The 22402-nt window shown below is 34.1% G+C and overlaps 3 protein-coding genes across 3 annotated transcripts; 2 read left to right on the forward strand and 1 right to left on the reverse strand.

The window, feature by feature from the left end:
* The first annotated feature begins 507 nt into the window (after positions 1-507).
* LOC137807227 (cytokinin dehydrogenase 3) lies at positions 508-4606 on the forward strand. Its single transcript, XM_068607733.2, has 5 exons — positions 508-1406; positions 1842-1969; positions 2983-3258; positions 3543-3811; positions 3939-4606. The coding sequence occupies exons 1-5, from the start codon at positions 782-784 to the stop codon at positions 4246-4248; spliced, it is 1608 nt and encodes a 535-aa protein (XP_068463834.2). The 5' UTR covers positions 508-781; the 3' UTR covers positions 4249-4606.
* A 5489-nt stretch (positions 4607-10095) lies between these two features.
* Positions 10096-10794, forward strand: LOC137805567 (uncharacterized). The gene has a single exon (XM_068605512.1). The coding sequence runs from the start codon at positions 10096-10098 to the stop codon at positions 10792-10794; it is 699 nt and encodes a 232-aa protein (XP_068461613.1).
* Positions 10795-17887: 7093 nt separating this feature from the next.
* Positions 17888-21946, reverse strand: LOC137805880 (cytokinin dehydrogenase 4). Its single transcript, XM_068605772.2, has 5 exons — positions 21288-21946; positions 19322-19449; positions 18832-19098; positions 18473-18741; positions 17888-18388 (listed from the first exon to the last, which is right to left on the reverse strand). Exons 1-5 carry the CDS (start codon positions 21886-21888, stop codon positions 18100-18102), a joined length of 1554 nt encoding a protein of 517 aa, XP_068461873.1. The 5' UTR covers positions 21889-21946; the 3' UTR covers positions 17888-18099.
* Between the last annotated feature and the right edge of the window lie 456 nt (positions 21947-22402).

The raw sequence follows: 22402 nt of genomic DNA on the forward strand, positions 1-22402 counted from the left end.
TAATTTTGACTCATTTTTATCCTTAACCAATACCAAGTGGTAATAAAAAAAATCAATGTGTGGGGGGTAAGTAATTTATATACATCACTTGACCAAGCTTGACCAATGTTGGATATATATCAACGGCCAGATTTCACTAATCCCATTTTGGTCTCGCTATAGCCCACAAAAATGGTAGAAATCTGTGGGTTGAAATGTTCCATGGCTGGGAATCTTCGTGGTACATGATTATTCATACACTGTCACAAGAAACAAAATGTTAATGAATTATTTTCTTTTTAATAGTTTCCACACAATTCACATGAACCTTCAGACTCTATTATCTTCTTCCATTTCCACCATATCTTTGAATTTGACATTTTGCCACCCCAATCCTTGCGCAATATCATTGTAATTTCCCTTCTCATCCTAAGGATGTAACATATGATATCACTATAGTATTTTTTTTCACCTTTTTACATTCACCTTACCTGTATTTTTATATTTTATTTTTCTTTCTTCTAGATCGCATCACCTCTTACGTGTACCCTTTTTCTCACTTTCTTTCTTGTTTCTGTCTTCCATGATCCATCCCCATATGCATACAGCCCCAACAAAGTGTGCATAATCTTTTTTCTATTTCCAAACCCTCTTTTTCTCATGCAAGCTCTCTTTATATATCCCAGCTCCCTTCACCCACTACCACACCACAACACAACACCAAACTTTTCTCCTAATTATCTTCTTCTACACAAGTAGTACTCTCTCTCTCTCTCTCTCTCTCTCTCTCTCTCTCCAAAAAATGGCACTGAATTACCCTTCTTCAACCTACTTCATACTACTAGTAGTAACCATAACCCGTTTGATATACACGGAGGGCAAAACCGAGCAATGGAAAGGTCTGATTCTTCCAGATCTTGACTTTGAAAATATATTCCATAAGCTTCACGATGACCCTGAAACCATTCAAATGGCTTCTAGTGACTATGGTCATATCGTGCATGAACTCCCTGCAGCTGTGTTTCATCCATCTTCCATAGAGGACATAGCCACCTTGATAAAATCCTCATACAACAGCCTTGCCCCTTTTCACATAGCCGCGAGGGGCCAAGGCCACTCCCATCATGGACAAGCCATGGCTCGTGATGGGGTGGTGGTTGACATGGCCACCCTGAGAAAACAAAGAAATGGGGTTTCGATTAGTGTCTCTAAGGACCCTTTGATAGGTCACTATGCTGATGTTGGAGGGGAACAACTCTGGATTGATGTGCTACATGCCTCACTAGAACATGGACTTGCACCCGTTTCTTGGACTGATTATTTGTACTTGACCGTGGGAGGAACGCTTTCCAACGCTGGAATTAGTGGCCAGTCTTTCCGCTATGGACCTCAAATCAGCAACGTTCATGAAATGGATGTTATCACTGGTATGAAGTTTCTTCGCAATTTCTCCTACACACAAGGATTGATTTCTAATTAATAAAATCCACATTTCATCTTAGTAATTATTACTGTTTTTATTTTAGTGGGAGACAATAGCAACCGTACCTTAAGTTTTGCAAATTTCTATTGCCTCGTTTTCTTAAAAGAGCTGTCATAGATATTCTGCTAAATGTATAAGATATGATTTGTTGAAGACGTCTTATAAACCCAGCTAATGTGGTTGGTGAACTCTAGAACAGGAACAGTCTTTGTCTACAATATGGGTGAGCAATGGGTTTAGTACCAGGTCCACGGTCATAGTTTTCTATGAACTTTATGTTGGTCAAATTCATTCATATGAAAAGACATAAATACCAATATGGAAAATGCATCTAATTAATTGTACAATTTAATAAATAATTTTTGTCGTCTACTTGTAGGAAAAGGAGAGTTCGTAACCTGCTCTACGCAGAAGAACTTGGAGTTATTCAACGCGGTTCTTGGAGGCTTTGGACAATTTGGAGTCATAGCAAGGACGAGAATTGCTCTTGAGACAGCACCCAAAAGGGTACGTTCAAAGACAATTGACTAGAATTTTGTCTCTACCTTTTCCACCAACAATTCATAGACTCCAAATCAAATTGTCATTCGAATAGTCATTTTGTTCATACCTAGTGGCAGTTGGCACCCACTGTGCATTTCATTTTATGTTGGTGTATTAGTCATCCATGATAAACACAACACATACACAAATGAAAATAAGACGAGTTGTGAGTACGTAGGAGTTTCAACCACTTAATGTGTATATGAAATTTTGAAAGCATACATAATACGAGTTTGAAAAACAATGGAGACGTTACTCTTGAAATTATTACGATCTTAATTAGATCTCAAGCTCTGAACCAATAGAATTAGAAAAACTCATGTTTTATTATCACTTTCTTTCCATGACTTAAAACCTTATCTACTTTATCAAACCAAACAAGAAGTTTCTCTTTTTGAAAAGACCTTCAAGAGTCAATGCATACATTCCATGAGACTATAGATGTATGTATACATAGACAAGCCATTTTTTGGGGTTGAGTGCCATTGTTTGTTGCAGGTTCTTGAGTTGGTTACCGCAGTTATGAAAGATGTTTAGTGATGTTGAATTGGTCGATTTGGTGTTTTGGAGCTTGTATTTTTTATCTATTGCGTGATATGTGTACGTTGTTTGGTTAGGAGACTGAAAGATATAACATTGTAGTATTTATTTTTGACTCTTGAACCTTTTATATAAGGTATTTTGAGTATTATCTATAAGGTTAGAATATTCTTAAAATATTTCATATTCCTAAATTATTTTGTTTTATTTATTCATTATTGGTGAAAAAAAAAAAGAGAAACCACCACATTTTACAGCCGTATTCTTTACTTTACCTTTCCAATTTTGATTGGACTAGTGGTGAGAGTGTGCACATACGCTCATACATACATAAATACGTCTCTCTCTCTCATATATCTCATTTTATTATATTCTATTTCGTTAGTAAGTTTACTAGTATAAGACACTATTAATGGTGAATTTTTGTTGGCATGCAGGTTAAGTGGGTCAGACTACTTTATAGTGACTTTTCTGCTTTTACCAAAGACCAGGAACGATTAATCTCAATCAATGGAAGGAAACAAAAGAATGCATTAGATTTTTTGGAAGGGATGCTGCTAATGAACCAAGGCCCCATAAATAATTGGAGATCCTCTTTCTTCCCTCTATCTGACCATCCCAGAATAGCTTCTTTAATAACTGAACATGGCATCCTCTACTGTCTTGAAGTGGCTAAATATTATGACGACCAAACCGAGAAAAATGTGGACAAGGTATCCTCCACTCATATCATATTCTAGTTAGATCATATTTCTTTTCAAACAACAAAAGCCACTGTCCCAACTAGTCAAAAAGCAAATGCCTAGATATATATGGTGTGATTCTTGGATTACACCTTCATAACCAAGATAGCTATATAGCTTTATGCCTGTACAAAAATCTTGTGCATTTACTCTTTTTGAGATCATATTAGATTTTTATGTAGAAATTTGTAGGACTGTACAAAATCTTGTGCATTTAAAAAATGATACTAATATTTTTCTTTTTTTGTCTCTAGGAAATTCATGTGCTGCTCCAAGGGCTGGCCTATATCCCCGGATTTTATTATGAGAAAAATGTCTCATACGTTGAGTTCTTGAATAGAGTCCGAAGTGGAGAGTTAAAGCTTCAGTCACAAGGACTGTGGGAGGTTCCTCACCCATGGCTTAATTTGTTTTTACCGAAATCTCAAATCTTGGATTTTAATTCAGGAGTATTCATGGATATAATTCTTAAAAGAAACATCTCCTCTGGACCAGTCTTGGTTTACCCTATGAATAGAAACAAGTAAGCATTGAATGCATGCACACACTCTTGATGCAATTCTTTTTAATTCCTCACACTTCGACCCTATCGTTTTTTATTATAAAATTCAGAAGAGAACAGTGACTAATACTATGAAATTTAATTCCAGGTGGGACGATAGGATGTCTGCATCAATACCAGACGAGGATGTCTTCTATACAGTTGGATTTTTGCACTCGAGTGGGTTTGATTCTTGGAAAGCACATGATGCTCAAAACAGAGAAATTTTGGAGTTCTGTAGGGATGCTGGCATTAAGGTTAAGCAATATCTTCCTAACCACAGCACACAGGAAGATTGGACAAATCATTTCGGTACCAAATGGTTGAAATTCTTAGAAAGAAAACACCAGTTTGATCCAAGAATGATTCTATCACCCGGGCAAAAAATCTTCCACAAACAATTACAACCAGCGTTTTAAATATTCCACAATGAAAAACAAAAAAAAAGTGTTTATGGAGGGACTATTTCTCAATTAGATGGCTAGGGGCTGGTGTACATACTATGATAATCGAAACCAAAATGGCCATTTGTATGTTTTTGCTAGAGAAATTAAGGTAGGGTATAAAATGATACTAATATTTCGGTACCTTAGATATAGATTATGTTAGCAAAGTCTTACTCGTATGTACAAGAAGCACAGTTGTTTCTCACATGGTCTGTCACTCAACCTTCTAGTACGGACAAAATATAATGAAGATGTTCTAAGGAGTTCTGGTCCTCCCTTAAATGTGTAACGATTCTGTATTAATTTCTTTATATAATTTTTTTTGTATTAACTATTTTCATACTGTGGCAAAATATATATATATATATATATGATTCAAAGATAACGAATGTCCAAATTACAAGTTATATATTAAAAAAAAATATTAAATAGAAATTATTATTTTAGACACTAAAAAAATTATTTGTATCTAAATTAGTTTTATTATTCATAAATAGTGTCTAAATTGATATCTAATTAGCTATCAAGATTTTAGGTACCAACTTTAAAATCTATATAATTAGTAACTAAAACCTTAGTAGCTAATTATCACTACAAGAAAATCATTGAATGGAAACTAATTTTAGAAACAAAAAATAATCAGTTGCTATATTTTCTAAATTAGACACAATTTTAGAAACTAAAAAAAAATTGATTTCTAAATTAATTTCTATTATTGATAAATAGTTTCTAAATTGGTATCTAATTAGCTTTTGCTACCAAATTTAGAATCTAAATAATTGGTAGTTAAAAACCTTGGTAACTAATTATATACAAATTTAGAAACTATTTATCAGTAATAGAAACTAATTTAGAAACTAATATTTTTTTTAGTTTCTAAAATAGTTTGTAATTTAGTCACTATAACAACTAATTATTTTTTGTCTATAAAATTGATTTCTATTAAGTGATTTTCTTATAGTGTAGATACTAATCTAAAAATTATTTATCAATAATAAAAGTCAATTTAGATATTAATAATTTTTTTTTAATTTTTAAAATAGTATATAATCTAGTTAATATAATAATTAATTATTTTTAATTTATAAAATTAATTTTTATTTAATCATTCTTTTAATAGTGATAATTAAGCTAGATATGGTGATCTAAAAATGCTATTAAATAATAATCTTAATTATCTGCAAGCTTTTGACTTTGTAATATATCTGCATGAATATTGATAACTTAAGCTGCTAAGATATTGTACAAGAACAAACCACTCAAATAGAGACACAGCTTTAAATAAACAATAATATAGGGTTGATTTTAATTGTACGTCTTTCACTTTTTGTGAAGACTTAACATACTCCAAAGCACAAGTTGTTGTGAAGAGTGCTTTAATTTAATTTGAAGTTTCAGATTCTGACTTTTTTATCTTTCAAGCCAGGATAAAGTTTATTAATAAAACGGCACAAAAAAATGAACGAAATTTAGAGATTACAGGCTTACACGTATTGCAAGTGGGAGTATTATATAATAAAAATACCAAACATTATTGACAATATATTGAAAATTTTACTATTATTAATATGTATATCTCAATCCTTTAGTTCGATGTTAAAGCACAATTTCAGAACTTCTGCATACTTTTGGTGTCTAAAAGAAGATATTACAATAAATAATTAACATTAATAATAATGTAGAATTTTTACAAACATTTCTGACCTATTTGAAGCATCCAGCCCTTTAATAAACAAAATGAAACATTACAGAATTGTTCCAACCCTAAAAGCTCCTACATTACTCAAAACACAGACCCCCTACTTGGCTATATACTTTTGTGGCAATACATTAGAAACTAAGTTGTTTCAAAGGCCAGCACACCAGAAAACCAGAAACATACATCTGCTAAAAAGATGCAGAGGCACTGATTTTAAGTGAAGCTGCAACTGGCCCAGATTTGCTTTGCAGGTGCATAAGCCATGAAAGCTGCTCCACTAAAAGCAATTCTATTGATGCGTGCACCCCTTTCTCACCACTGATACATTCTACTTCTTTTTAGGCTTAGGTCATGATTGTGCTCCCGTAATATAGGAAAAATACAAAATAAAGCAATTTCTGCTTCAGTCACATCAACTAAAACTCTGAGGATTGGCTTATATTTTGTCGTTCTCGCTCGCATAGGAATAATTTTTGACTTTTTGATTCAGATAGACCCACGAGGGCCTTTGTTGTCACAAAAGTGTAAGGCAATGAGTTCATCTACTAATCAAAATATCATTTAAATTAAAGCAAAACCCGATTTAGTTGCCATTCTCATCATTTAAATTAACCAGTAAGGGTTCATCATCAAACCTGTCTAATCCAATCTCACAGGCTTTTCCCCACAAAATGAGGCTTTTTATTCACATTTTAAACAAGACAAAAACCAGCAATGTGTATACACATACATGATATGCATATTGTATACATACATTTTTTTAGCAAGTGTTTTTTTTCTCTGAAAGACATCTATGCTTTACGAGATTGTGTGGCAGGTACGTATATCATAAATAAACAACTGTTTTTCTAATGTATTTACATTAGATTAATTGAGCAAGGACTTTAGAAGAACATTTCAGTTACTGGTTTTTTATATGGGACAAGAATATGCATAAAATAGTTTTCGTGGATCTTGTAAAATATGTTGGAAGTCTTTATTGTTTAATATTTTCTTTTGTTATAGAACATCCTTAAATATTTTATATTTATTTATTTAGTCCAATTCTTTACATACATGTTGCCTTCGTGTTCTTTAATTAAAACTAAAACTTTATTTGAGGAATTCACAGACAAAAGTTGTGATTACAAATGTTTAGAAGTAACTAATAATTTCTTGCGAAGGTGCATAATTATGTTGCAACACTTAATTCCAGCTTGCAGGCAAAGTGGAGACAAGAAAAGTTAGGAAATGCCCCAGAAATTAAACTAAATTCCTTCGCCTCCTTTTATGACTTTTTTGGTTCCTCCGTCGTATATTAACTAGATATGCTTTAACAGATTCATGTCTAATTGTTGTGGAAAATCTAGGACAGAATCCCAACATTCACACGCTGTGAATCATATATGTTGACAATGGATAGAAAGAGCATCATCGTATAGCACCTAATCATAATTACTTCCTTTCCTTTCACTTCCTTTTTTTTCACTCTTTCTAATTCTAAAATATGTCCTCATCATATCTCTTTTTCTTAATTTTCTTCCTTGCTTTCTCTATTTTGAAGTAACCCTCCTAATTTAATTTAAAGTGAAACAAAAAAAGGAGGACTAATTTAGGATTGCTTTGTACAAACTTTATCGCAGCCATCCCGTTAGGGAAACCGTCATCAGAAGGCAATAAAAAATTCAATATAGTTTATTCTTAAAGTCGCCAATTGCTTTATCTATTAAAAATCAAAGTAAAGTTGTATAATTGAATACTAAAAAAGGCATTATATGTTAGACATATCAAATAGTATGGTGTTTGATTGTTTGATGTATGCATGGGTTCATGCATGGATTTTTTCTCTACATATGTTTATTTTGTATATAAAAACAAAAACAAAAATCCTTAGAAATTTAAAATATTAAAATTTAATTTTAAAAACAAAATAAAATTAGTTATATTATTAAATTATATATTATTTTAGAAACTAAAAAATATATTTAAAGTATTTTTTATTATTAATAAAATTTATAAATTAGTTTTTAATTAGTTATTAAGATTTTAGTTACCAAATACTTTATATTTTAATTTCTAAATTTATATCTAATTAGCTATAACTATAAAATCTAAATTATTTGGTAGTTAAAATTTAGTTTATATTAATAATAGAAATTATTTAGATACTAATAATTTTTTTAGTTTTTAAAATAATATTTAATTTAATCGATATAATGACTAATTATTTTTTATTTTTAAAATTATTTTTTTTAACGATTTTTTTATAACTTAAAACTTTTGAACATGTTATCAACTTTTTATTTTGTGCAGAAAGAGAATGTCTTTTTAAGCTAAGCTAACCGTTACAAGAAGAATTTCTTTTTACAATTTTTAGTCAATTTACATAGGTTATATAACTAATATATATGCAAATCATGTATAAAGTGAAGGAGTTTATACTTAATTATCCAACAGTGTTTTTTTATTAACAATAAAAAATAGATAAGAATTATTTTAGGGGTTATCCAACCTATATACAAAATCACACATAAACAAACAACCTCTCTTCTCATAAGCTTGTCACTAACTTCCTACTGTAACAAATACAATCTCACAAACCTAAATAAATCACTTATATTTAATTGAATACATACAAACCAGGGGATGCAGAAACAAGGGATCCAAACAGCAATCAGAAAAGAAAAAACAAGCATAAGGGACTTTAAAAGTTATCCAAGACCATGCCTTTAATTGAGCCATGGAGAAAATTTCAGAATGATCAATCACTCTACCTTTAAAGATGTATTTATTCTTCTGTCTTCAAATCTCACTTTACCACTACAATCTATACCCTTTCCAAAATTAAATTAACAGAAGTAGGTGCTTATGTATATTAAACTACAGGAAATGTGAGACAGAAGGGTGATGAACAATCGAGCTCAGTCCTAACCACTCGAAGCAAAGGTTCCAAACTAGTCAATCAATTTATACAGCCAAAGAACAAATGATTTGTTGTTTCCTCATTCACCCCACACAGACAACATAAAATACTTTCTAATTCAACCCCATGTCTCTCCAAGTTGACCTTAGTAGCTAACTTATTTTCCAACACCCTCCAAGCAGTGACATGGGCTGAGGGCAAGGCCTTTATCATCCAAAAAGAACTATACAATCGCTTAGCCTCCCCTTCTTCCTCTCCCCTTAAGAAACTGTAGGCAAAATTAACAGAATACTCAATAGACTCGCCTTCATTCCAAACCCATTTATTCTCTTTTTCCATGACGAGACTCAAACCGTGCACCTCCTCAAGAAGCTGACTAACATGGTTCTCCTCCCACTCAAAAAGACCACTTCTCCAAATTAAATTCCACACCCAAATGTTATTAACCCAATCCCCACATCGAAAAAGCTTAGCATCTTTAACCAAAGACAGAGAGAAAAGCCTTAAACCGACCCAATTATCTTTCTAGAAGAAAACTTCCCTTCCATTACCTACTACCCACTTAAAGCGGTTTCCAAACGTCCTTCCCAGTCCTCCAACATCCAAATCTCCTTCAAATCTCTCCACCAGAGAGAATCAATGTTGTATAACCTCTGCTCTTTCAAACGTATCTAATCTCCATACTTCGACTCTAGTATCTCCTTCCATAGTCCACCCTTGTCCAGACTCAAGCGCCATATCCATTTTTCCAATAAAGCCATATTGAAAATCCTAATATTAAGAATTCTAAGGTCGCCCGCTTCCCGAGATTCACAAACCTTGTCCCAAAGATCCCAGACAACTTTCCTCCCTTCAGACCCCTAATGATAGTAGTCTTTTGAAATTTTCTATCAAAAGTTATAAAACATTCTCATGCTATGATTCACCAATTTTTTGTTGAATAAACTTTAAATGTAATTTGTGGGTTTTAAAATTAGAAGTTACTAGAAAATAGTAGAATGAGAGTTTGGATAGGTGAAAGGTCAAAAGTTGTGAGTGAGATTTTAATTATGTTGTTAGTGAGGTTTTAAGGTCATAATGAAGATTTTTCTAGAAGAGCTTCCTAAAGTCTATAACTAGGATGTTCTCTCAATTGTAAGATGCACCACAAAAAGAAATACAATAGAGAGAAAATTCAAGTATGAGTGTTTGTTTGTTTTATAATTTGGTATCAGAGCCAATGGCGAATGTGATGGGTCAAATACCGCTACCACGGTTAACAAAGACTACCACATATGATAATTGGAGCATTAAAATGAAAGCTCTTCTCGGTTCTCGAGATGCATGGGAGGTGGTCGAAGAAGATTTCAAAGAACAAACAAATACCACGGGTTATACGGCGGCTCAAACCAAGGTGTTGAAAGAGATGCGATCAAAGGATAAGGCGACACTATACATGTTGTTCCGAGCGGTTGATGAGTCAGGCTTTGAGAAGATTTCCAATGCAACTACTTCAAAAGAAGCGTGGGACATCTTAAAAAAGGTGTTCAAAGGAGCTGACCGAGTTAAGCAAGTGCATCTACAAACTCTTCGTGGCGAGTTGGAGAGCATGAAGATGATGGAGTCAGAAAGTGTATCTGACTACATTACGCGTGTGCAGACTGTGGTGAATCAACTCAATCGAAACGATGAAACGTTGACCGATGCACGACATGTGGAGAAGATTTTGAGAACATTAACCGACAATTCTGAGAGTATTGTGTGCGTAATAGAAGAGTCAAAGGACCTAACGACGCTCACAGTCGACGAGCTGGCCGGTTCTCTCGAGGCACACGAGCAAAAGAAGAAGGAGAAGGATGAGGAGGAAACACTCATGCAAACACTTCAAACCAAGGTATCAATCAAAGACGAAAATGTACTCTATCATCAAAATTCTTAAAATAGAAGGCATGGTCGTGGAAATGGTTGTGGTGGAAAAGGCAGCAGTCATGAAGGGTACTATAAGGAGAAGGAAAAGTCGAGCCAACCAAATTGGCATGGAAGAGGACGTGGTAGAGGAAGAGGTGGTCGATCAAATGATTCCAACATTGAGTGCTACAAATGTCACAAATATGATCATTATGCGAAGGATTGCAACTCTAACAAATGTTACAATTGTGGTAAAGTGGGGCATTTGCAAAAGATTGTCGAGCTGATATAAAGATAGAGGAAATAACCAACCTAGCCTCGGAAGTTGAAATGAATGAAAGTGTTCTCTTGATGGCTCAAGATGAAGTCAACATTAATAGTGACACTCTGTGGTACCTTGACTCAGGAGCAAGCAACCATATGTGCGGTCACGAGTACCTATTCAAAGATATGCAAAGGATTGAAGATGGTCAAGTGTCATTTGGAGATGCATCAAAGGTGGAGGTCAAAGGGCGAGGCACGGTTTGCTACTTACAAAAAGATGGCTTAATTGGGTCACTCCAAGATGTTTATTACGTACCAGACCTCAAGACCAACATTTTGAGTATGGGACAACTCACTGAGAAAGTTTACTCGATATTTTTGAAAGATCGGCTACTACACTTGAAGAACAAGAAAGGGCGTTTGGTTGCTCAAATCGAGATGGCAAGAAATCAAATGTACAAGCTGAATTTATAAAGAAGCATACGAGAAAAATGTTTGCAAGTCAACATAGAAGATAAGGCATCGCTTCCGTTTTAGTCACCTACATCATGGTGATCTAAAAGAGTTAGCGAAAAAGAATATAGTGCACGGGCTACCCAACATGGACTACGAGGGAAAATTTTGTGAAGAATGTGTGCTCAGCAAGCATGTGAAAACCTCGTTTCCAAAGAAGGCTCAATATTGGGCTAAGCAACCTCTCGAATTGATTCATACCGACATATGTAGATCAATTACTCCAGAATCCTTTGGTGGTAAAAGGTATTTCATTACTTTTATCGATGATTTCTCACGAAAAACTTGGGTTTATTTTCTAAAGGAAAAAGCCGAGGCATTCGAGGTGTTCAAAAAGTTCAAGGTGATGGTGGAGAAGGCAATTGATAGATAGATCAAAGTTGTACGATCTGATGGAGGTGGCGAGTATACTTCAACGACTTTCATGGAGTATTGCAAGGAGCAAGGCATAAGGCGGTTTCTAACTGCACCATACACTCCTCAACAAAATGGTGTGGCCAAGAGGAAGAACCGGACCATTCTCGACAAGGTTCGATCAATGCTTAAGAGCAAAAAGATGCTAAAGGAATTTTGGGCGGAAGGTGTGCTATGAGCCATCTATGTGCAAAATCGATGTCCACGTGTGAAGTTAGATTATCAAACACCACAAGAGGCATGGAGCGGACAAAAGCCAACAGTTTCTCATCTCAAAGTGTTTGGTAGTGTGGCTTATGCACACGTACCAGATCAACGAAGAACGAAACTCGAATACAAAAGCAAAAGGTATATTTTTATTGGGTATGATGAGAAGACAAAAGGATACAAGCTCCTTGACCTAATAAGCAAGAAGGTGATGGTGAGTTGTGATGTGTGAATAAATGAAACAAGCGAGAGGGATTGGAACAATTCTTCAGAGGTTATGATTGAAGTTGGAGAATCATCAGTTGTTGCACCGACAAGTATAAATTCCGAAACAACCAATGATGAAGATAAACCACGACAACCTAAAATTCGAAGTTTGCATGATTTGTATGATTCGACAAATGAGGTACACCTTGTATGTCTTTTGGCAGATGCAGAAAATATCAACTTTGAAGAGGTGGTGCGAGACAAGAAGTGGCAAACTGCCATGATGAGGAGATTAAAGCGATTGACCGTAACAACACATGGGAGCTAACAAAATTGTCAGAGGGAAGTCAGCCCATTGGTGTGAAGTGGGTATTCAAGAAAAAGATGAATGCTCAAGGCGAGATAGAGAGGTACAAGGTGCGACTTGTTGTGAAGGGATACAAACAAAAGGAGGGAATTGATTACGATGAGTTGTTTGCTCTCGTTGTAAGAATGGAGACAATTCGATTGCTCATTTCCCAAGCGGCTCAATTTAAATGGCTGATATTTCAAATGGATGTCAAGTCGATCGACATTCTTGAATGGTGTGCTTGAAGAAGAACTCTACATTGAACAACAACCCGGGTACATGAAAATCGGAGAGGAGAAGAAGGTGCTAAAATTGAATAAGGCACTTTACGGGTTGAAGCAAGCACCACGAGCATGGAAATACTCGTATCGATACATACTTCAAGGAGAATGGGTTCAAGCAATGTCCTTACGAGCATGCTCTTTACGCAAAGAATAGTGGAGGTAACATGATATTTGTTGCTCTTTATGTTGATGATCTCATTTTTATGGGTAACAATAATGAGATGATAGAAGAGTTTAAGGGCACAATGAGACGAAAATTAAAGATGATAGATTTGGGATTGATGAAGTTTTTCCTTGGTTTGGAGGTTAGACAAAAAGAAACAGGTATTTTTGTACCACAAGAGACATATGCAAAGGAGATTTTGAAGAAGTACAAGAAGAAAAATTGCAACCCAATATCAATACCAATGGAACCAGGTGCAAAACTCTCGAAGTTTGATAGAAAAGAACGTGTCGATGCAAGTAGATATTGGAGTTTGGTAGGAAGCCTTCGTTATCTCACATGCACGAGGCCAGATCTTTCATTAAGTGTCGGCATCATAAGTCGATTCATGGAGAACCGGTTTACTCACATTGGAAGGTGTTGAAGCGAGTCCTACAGTACATCCAAGGTACTGTATGACTCGAATTGTTCTACTCAAAAGCAGAATATTACAAGTTGGTGGGTTACTCTGTCAACGATTGGTGCGGAGACATAGATGATCGGAAAAGTACATCGGGATATGTATTCTTTATGGGGAACATAGCATTTTCTTGGTTTACAAAGAAGCAACCAATCATGACGCTATCGACGTGTGAAGCTGAATATGTGGCAGCATTTTGGTGTGTATGTCATGCGATATGGCTTAGAAACTTGTTGAGCAAGATGGAGCTAAAGAAACTAGGTGCAATCGTGATTCAAGTTGACAACAAATCAGCAATTGAATTGGCAAAGAACCCAGTGAACCATGAAAGAAGAAAACACATTGACGTTCATTTTCACTTTATCCGTGATCATGTGAAGAAAGGAAGTGTGGAATTGGTGCATGTGGCAAGTCAGAATCAAGTTGCGGATATCTTCACAAAACCGCTACCGAAAGTACTTTTCAACATATACAAGAAGATGATTGACATGATGGATGGTAGAAACATTTAAGTTTATGAGGGAGTTTTGTTGAATAAACTTTAAATGTAATTTGTGAGTTTTAAAATTAGAAGTTACTAGAAAATAGTAGAATGGGAGTTTGGATAGGTGAAAGGTCAAAAGTTGTGAGTGAGATTTTAATTATGTTGTTAGTGAGGTTTTAAGGTCATAATGAAGATTTTTCTAGAAGAGCTTCCTAAAATATATAAATAGGATGTTGTCTCAGTTATAAGATGCACCACAGAAAGAAATACAATAGAGAAAAAATTCAAGTGTGAGTGTTTGTTTGTTTTATAATTTTTTCGTTGTGTTGTGTTTTCTTGTCAAATGAAGTTATTCGAAAGTTTTAACTATTTTATATGTAACGAAAACAATGTGTATAAAAAATATAAACTCAAAAATCTAAATATTTTTATGACTACTAAAACTACAATTATTACATACAAATTAGAATTACAAAATAAAAGTTACATGGAAGTAAGGATGGTGGATCACACAAGATGTTTTAGTAGAGACTCGCGAAACATGATGAAAGGGTCATGTTTTTTTTAGATGAACAAGAAAAAATAAATAAATGTGAATTACTTTAGGGGTGTTTCAACCCTAATACACCTTGGGCAAATAGCCCACAATATTCCAAACAAAAACAACAACCCATCACAAACAACAGAAAAAAAAACACCTACCCAGCCTAAGACAAATCACTTATTTTTAATTGAAAACATACAAACCAAAAGATCAAGACACCAATCTGAAAAAGAAAAACAAGTTGAAGGAACTTTGGAAGTAACCCAAGACCAGATCTTCAACTATGCCAAGGAAAAATTTCAAAATGATCAATCACTCGTCCCTTAAAAATATGCTTATTCCAATGTCACCAAATCTCACTTACCAAAGCAATCCAGATATTTTCAAAAGCTAAATTAATGACTGTAGGAGCACCGAACAAGTTAGAATGCAAGAAATGTGAGGTAGGCTCAAGATGATCTGCTGACTTCAACCCTACCCAAGCATAGCAAAGACTCCACACGAGCCAGGTTATTTTGCATTCAAAGAACAAATGACTTGTAGTCTTCTCTTTCTCCCAGCAAAAGCAACAATGCAAACTATTCGCAACCCCACGTCTCGCTAGATTGAACTTGATAGCAATCTTATTCTCCATAACCCTCCAAGCATTGATGTGAGCTGAGGGCAAAACCTTAATCTTCTAAAAAATATTATACAAACTCGAGGAATCCCCCTCTACCGAACCCTTTAAAAAACCATACATAGAGTTAATTGAATAATCGGTGTTACCTTCATCCTTTCAAATCCATTTATCCCCGAAATCAAAAGAGGGACTTGAAAATTGCACAACCCCTAAAAGTTGACTAACCTGTTCCATTTCCCAAGTGAAAAGACCTCTTCTCCAAGACAAATCCCACACCTAAACATTAGTAACCCAATCCCCACAAAGAGAAAGCTTAGCGTCTTTGATTACTAACAATGAGAAAAGCCTTGGGAAAGACCTTTTCAAGCTGCCAGAACCCAACCAATTATCTTCCCAAAAAAGTAACTTTTTCCCGTTTCCAAGCTTCCACCTGAAACGATCTTCAAAGGACATTCCCCAAACTTCCTGCTTTCAGACCTCTTTCAAATCTCTCCATAAGAGTGACTCATAAATGTGTATTTGTTGCTCTTTGAGGCTTCTCCACCCACCATATTTAGACTCTAGAATGTCCTTCTAAAGCCCTCCCTTAATCTTACTCAGATGCCATATCCATTTCTCCAATAAACCCAAATTAAAGAGCCTAATATTAGGAGTGCTAAGATTGTCTGCTTCCTAAGACTCGCACACCTTATCCCAAGACGCCCAGGCAATTTTCCTCCCCTCAGACCCCCAACTCCACAAAAAGTTCCTCTGTAGCGTCACAATCTTCTTCACAACAATGACACACATCTTGAACAAAGATAAATAGAACAATGGTATAGACCAAAAAACGAACTTGATCAAACAAATTCTCCCAGCCATTGAGAGAAATCTCCCTTTCTAAGTACTCAATCTAGTCTTGATTCTATCAACTACATTGTCCCAAAATGCGCTCCTCTTCTAACACCCCCCAACTGGTAACCCTAAGTACTTGAAAGAGGTTTTCGCCACTTCGCAATTGAGAATAGATGCATATTAGAGAATAGCATTCTGATCAACCTCCACCCCTCCAATTCCGCTCTTCAAAAAAATCCACCTTCAGACCAAAAGCTAGCTCAAAGCAATTCAACATAACCCTAAGGTTGTGCACACTTTTAATGTTGGCAGCGCAAAAAAACAAGGTGTCATCTGCGTACTGAAGCATATGGACCGTAACCTTCTTGTACCCAACCTCAATGCTCTCAAACAAGCTTTTGTCAACCACATTCCTAGAAACCCCAAGTAGTCCTTTGGATGCTTTAAGAAAGAAGAACGGTGTTAAAGGATCTCCTTGCCTCAAACCTTTCTTTGGAGTAAACTCCTTAGTCGGGATACCATTTACTAGTATAGACACCGTCACGGATTCCAAACAAGATTTAATCCAGGAAATCCACTTCTCGCAAAACCTAAGTTTGTCCATCATGTAAAAGATAAATTCTCAACTCACCGATTCATACGCCTTCTCATAATTCACCTTAAAAAAGACAGCTTTTTTTTTCCGCTTCACCTCCTCCAACACTTCATTAGCCACTAAAACACTATCCAATAAACTCCTTCCTTCGAGGAAAACAAATTGCCTAAGATCAATGACTTTATTCATCATCTTCTTTGGCCTAAAGGAAAAAATTTTAGAAATAATCTTGTAAATGCTCTCCACTATAAAATAGGTCTGACTATACAATAAATTTTTTATCTTTATAAAAAAAATCTCATGTATGTATGGTTGACTTCCAAATTTTCAATGCTTAGATTTTTATTATCTTCCTTTCAAACCATATTTGTATTTTCATGCTTTCTCTCTTTGCTTCTTCTTTTACTTTGTCACATTCCATTCCATATGTTAATTATAATAAGATCAAAGTAGTGTGTTACAGTTAATAATAAAAACTGTCACTTTGTTATTAAATAATAATTTTTTACACAACAATAAAATAATTATTTAGCATCAACTAAAAGTTCACGCTAACAAGTAAATGTCGATGTTAATTAACCAATAACATCGGATTTACATAGCATGTATCGAATTTTGAAGATCAATTTTAAAGATCGAATCTAAGTAACTTATTCTTAAATTGATTTTTTTAATTAAAGTAATTTATCAGTTTAACGTCAATTTGACTCACACTAATGTTTTTTATTTTAAAATTTATTTAATTTAGCATTTGTTTAGTCCTCGTTAATATTTTCTATTTTAAAATTTATTTAGTTTAGTGTCAGTTTGTTTCACGCTAATATCTTTTATTTTAAAATTTATTTAATTTAGTGTCCACTTGGTCCATACTAAATAAAATATATTTTTAATATTAATTTAAATTTATAAAATATCTCGTAAAAACCAACACTAATGAGAGTAATGTATAGAAAAAAATCTCGTAAAACACTACATATTTAACAAAATAAAATATAAGCGAAAAAAAAAATATATATATATATATATATATAAATATAATAAATGAAGGGGTGAGTGTTATGGATGAGATGAATGTGGGTGATGTAGATGAGTATGAATGAAAGAATTAGGAGAAGGGTGTGAACGAAGGAGATGATTGTAAGTGAAGGAGATGAATGTGAGTAAAGAAAACGATTGTAATGATATGGTGGAAACCAATTAACTAAATTGATTATAATATTGGAAGGAATATAAAAATATAGTGAGTACTTTTATTTGCTACATCTACGTAATTGATGTTAAGTCTTATGTCTAATCCAAATATTATACAGACATTACTTACTGTATGGTATATAAAGTGCTTTAGTAACACCTGTACAACAAATTAGACTAAATTGAATCCTTGATTATTTTATATTTAATTGAAAATCCTCTGTCCAGGTGACAATATTCTGTTGGGATCAAATTGAGTTTTTCTTTCTTGGAAAATTTTCCATTTGGAGCCAAACTGTTTCATCCATTCTTTCCTTGTTTTGTTTTGGGGAAGATATTGCTTGATCTCAATACCAGCATCCTCACAGAAATCTAATATTTGTTGGTTTTGAGCTTGAAATTCCTCCACTTTATCAAACCCAGTTGCATGAAGAAGTGACACAGCATAGAAAACATCTTCATTAGGTGTAACTGCAGACATCTTATCATTCCACCTGTGAATTAATTACATGCATTTACATTAATTATACTAGCTATTTATTCCAAATCAAACATGCTTAATTTCTCTCAAAACTTACTTGGATCGATTCATGGGGTAGATTATCGCAATTCCTGCAGTTATATTTTGCTTCAGAATAATGCCCTTGAACACACCTTCATTGAAATCTGAGATTCGAGATCCTGGAACAAAGAGGTTTATCCAAGGATGAGGGACATCCCAAAGTCCTTGTGATCTTAAGAAAAGCTCGTCAGAATGAACTCTGTTCAGGAACTCTTCGTATGATACATCTTTTTCGAACATAAACGTAGGAACAAACTTCAACCCCTCCACCAAAAGTTCTACTTCCTATTCAATGAAATAAAAACATAATAACTAACGTAAGTCTTTCACAGATATATTGATCATAAAAGTTTAGTTCCTAAATTAGTTAATTACCTCTTCAATGTGTTCTTGAGTACTATTGTCGTAATATTTCACAAGCTCTATGATATAGATGATGCCGTATTGTGTTACTAGGGAAGATATACGAGGTTGATCAGGTGCTGGAAAAGAGGAAAGATCCAATGGTGGCTGATTTAGCAGAAGGAAACCTTCTACATAATCAGCTGCAATGGTCTCGTTTCTTCCATTCAACGAGATTAAGTGTTCTTGGTCTGCAGAAAAAGCAGAGAAATTGTTGTAAAGCAAACGGAGCCACTTCACCTGCAAGAAATTAGGCAAATGATTTTTCATTAATTAAGCATGATATTGAAGAATGTTGTAAACATTTTTCTTTGTTTTGGGCATGTAAACGTAGAATACTTGAAAGCAACTGGTTGTGGTGACTTACTAACCATATAAAAGAGGTGTCCATGGAATTTACATATTTTACTTTTATTCTTTCAAATGATAAATAATTAAATGAATAAAAGAATATGATACTTGCCCTAGTTGGTGCAGGTCCAAGAGCTATTCTTGCCCTAGTTATAATTCCAAATTGACCTAGTCCTCCTAGGACGGCATAAAATAACTCTGAGTTGTTCTCCGAAGAACATGTCACTAGGTCTCCTTTCCCTGTCGAAGCCAGGTATAAACATGTGTATCAAGTGTGCCCAATGAAAAAATGTACAAATTTCTAATGAGTAAAATCACGTTTCTTGCTTTCATAAATGTGTTTTCTGCTTCCAAAAACAACTCTATTTGCTGATATGTAAATAAAAACCAGCATCCCTTACACACAGGCACCAAACTAGCATAAAATTTAATTTACAATTATTTATTTACAACTTGAAAATCATTTCTCGATTGTCTTACCTCACTCATTAAATATGTAATAGTAGATTAATTGAATGATGAATACTGAGTACACTTGCCAGAGTACCAATGGCAAAAGTCGAAAATCCAGGAGTAGATTTTTTCCTAGTTTCCTTAGTCCTAAAACTCTACAAGAGAGTTGACTTGTATTTGTTAAAGAAGATTTTCCCAAAACTAAGCAGGGAATAATAAAGTGCAATTGTTAATTTGAAGAGATGGTTGTTATTCATTAAAATGGGAAATATTTGAGAAAGAGAAGCAAGAGTGCGTGCTGACAATTAGTTGGGTGAGGACATATTTAAGACCAAAAGATTAGTCCGCAGAAATTGTTTGCGTATTCAATCCAAGCCGGTCGAATAGGAAAATAAACAGTGTAGTATTTCATGTCTCAGTCTATCTTTGATGTAATCATTGAGTGATATGGAATCTTGGTAAATATATGATGAAGTCACGTGACAATTACAATTTTATACATATTTTTTCATGTCTGTTTCTTGGTTTGATTTCATAAGACTGTTAAGGAATCAATCATAAACAAAGTAGCACACAGAAAATATTTAAACTGCAATAATGGTGAAGAATCAAAACCCAAGGACATTTTTGCTGTTCTTTTGGTTATAATCTAAACCGAAGATCAATCCCCAGAAACCCTTTTTTCAAAAAAAATATTATCTAGAAAAATAGACAGTTCTTCTTTTCTGTTAGGGAGAAAATATACTACAGCACACATATTTTAGTTAACTTTGACAGTTGACATAATCTAAGTTGTAAATAAAAGAGATAAGATTTTGAACCTAGCAAACTCCTAAAAGAGCTACTAAATCTCATAACCCGCATCAATTTTTTAATGAGATGGTCAATTCATACATCATAAAGAGACAAGGTTAAAATCTTCTGTAAAGATATGATGTGACCTATCAAGTTAGCTTAATTGAATTCTGAGTTCATTTAATAAAACCCATTCATCTGATGTTTTTTTTTTAATAATAAGATGTTCAAGGTGTTTTAGTTTAATGAATGTATTTATGGAATTTAAAAAAATGATAGTCATATAGAATAAATATATTCTTTTGCTGATAAAAAAAATAGAATAAATATATTACGTATGTCTTCCATTATTTTTGACGTTTGTTTGATCCTTCCCCGAATTTTTTAGTTGGTGTAATAAAAGGATAGAGATGATCAATCAATTAGTACGTTGACAGTATAATTTTATTCAATAATATAAAATATTCTTTTCATCACTCTTACCATTAAGTTATAATTAGTTATAAAAAAACATTAAAAAAAAATCAAACAGCAAAGAAAATAAATAACTATTAGTCTTATAAATTTTTTTTAAAAATATTACATTTTAATAGATTAAATGAATACATACACACATATTACACTTTGTGAATGAAGTATTAAAGAATTTTAGATCATAAAACTTTGAATCCATCTTTATAGATGTGTGAATGTGTAGAAGAGAAAGACAAACGAATCCTCATATTTTGATTTTCGAATGTGTTAATTGTGATGAACTTTAATGCAATGTTTAAGGAAATTTATCTGGAAAAGTTAATTATTAGCTGGGGAAGAGACTATACAATCCATACCTGTAACAACATCCAATTGATGAACATTGGAAATCTGAGGACCAAACCTGAAGGATTGGCCACTAATCCCTGCATTGGAGAGAGTTCCAGCAACCGATAAGAACAAGTAGTCAGTCCAAGAGAGTGGTGTGAGTCCGTGCTCAAGTGTTGCATGCAACACATCAATCCAAATTTGTTCTCCACCCACATCAGCATATGGAGTGCCATCAGACACTACTACAATCCCAGACCCGTTTCTAAACCCATTCAACTCAGTCATGTTCACCACAACCCCGTCATTTGTCATGGCTTGTCCGTTAACCGAATGTGCTTGCCCTCTAGGAGCTATGGTGAAAGGGATGGGGAGAGAATTCGAGAAATTTATCAGCAGAGAGATGTCACTAATGGACGATGGAGAAAAAATTGCAAAAGGGTTGTCATGAACTATGTGGCCAAAGTCTGTTGAGGCTAGTGAAAGGGTCACAGGATCACGAATAAGCTTCAGGGTTAGGTCTTTTGGTGCTTGGAGTAATGACCAAGGTTGTGATTGTGCCTGTGTGAGCACTACGAAGGTTAACCCTAGCATAACCAAAGCTTTCGAAAATCTAAAATAACTTGCCATTTTGGGAGAGACGAGGGACTCAATTTGGTTAATGCACTATTGCTTTGAATATTGCTATGAAAGTGTTCTTGTTTAGTTACATGTATTTATAGGAAACAAGAGGAAGAAGATGATTTTTTGGCGAATGCAACGACGTCGTGATCTACTATAATATTGTATATACATATATATGTATTGTTGTTGCTTAGATTTATACGCCTTTAATGTTGTAAATTTGCTTTTTCATTTGCACGCTTTAGGCTGCTGAAACTTCCATTTTCATCCACTTGTTTGGCTGCATAATCTTTTGGCCGATCATAGCATAAATTAGTCCTTGGACGGAGTTTATAAAATTATAGTCAAATGTTGAAGATGAAGCTTTGTTTTTTCCTTTATTTACATTTGGAGATGGGAGACTTTACACTAATTTCATTTAATAATCGGTATTACGTGTGACAATTTGTCATGGTCAACCAATAATTTGTTCACAGTTGACATAATCATAATTATCTGATACGCAAATCAGTTAACATTC

This window comes from Phaseolus vulgaris, chromosome 3 (assembly GCF_051622355.1).
Source record: "Phaseolus vulgaris cultivar YP4 chromosome 3, ASM5162235v1, whole genome shotgun sequence".
Lineage (NCBI taxonomy): Eukaryota > Viridiplantae > Streptophyta > Magnoliopsida > Fabales > Fabaceae > Phaseolus > Phaseolus vulgaris.

Excerpts from the sequence above, each read along its gene's own strand:
- LOC137807227 (XM_068607733.2), top strand. The coding sequence starts at position 782 with ATGGCACTGAATTACCCTTCTTCAACCTACTTCATACTACTAGTAGTA. Across the intron at positions 1,407-1,841 it reads TGAAATGGATGTTATCACTG|GAAAAGGAGAGTTCGTAACC; the intron begins GTATGAAGTTTC and ends GTCTACTTGTAG. Across the intron at positions 3,259-3,542 it reads CCGAGAAAAATGTGGACAAG|GAAATTCATGTGCTGCTCCA; the intron begins GTATCCTCCACT and ends TTTTGTCTCTAG.
- LOC137805567 (XM_068605512.1), top strand. The coding sequence starts at position 10,096 with ATGGCGAATGTGATGGGTCAAATACCGCTACCACGGTTAACAAAGACT.
- LOC137805880 (XM_068605772.2), bottom strand. The coding sequence starts at position 21,888 with ATGGCAAGTTATTTTAGATTTTCGAAAGCTTTGGTTATGCTAGGGTTA. Across the intron at positions 18,742-18,831 it reads CTCAAGAACACATTGAAGAG|GAAGTAGAACTTTTGGTGGA; the intron begins GTAATTAACTAA and ends TTCATTGAATAG. Across the intron at positions 18,389-18,472 it reads TACCCCATGAATCGATCCAA|GTGGAATGATAAGATGTCTG; the intron begins GTAAGTTTTGAG and ends ATTAATTCACAG.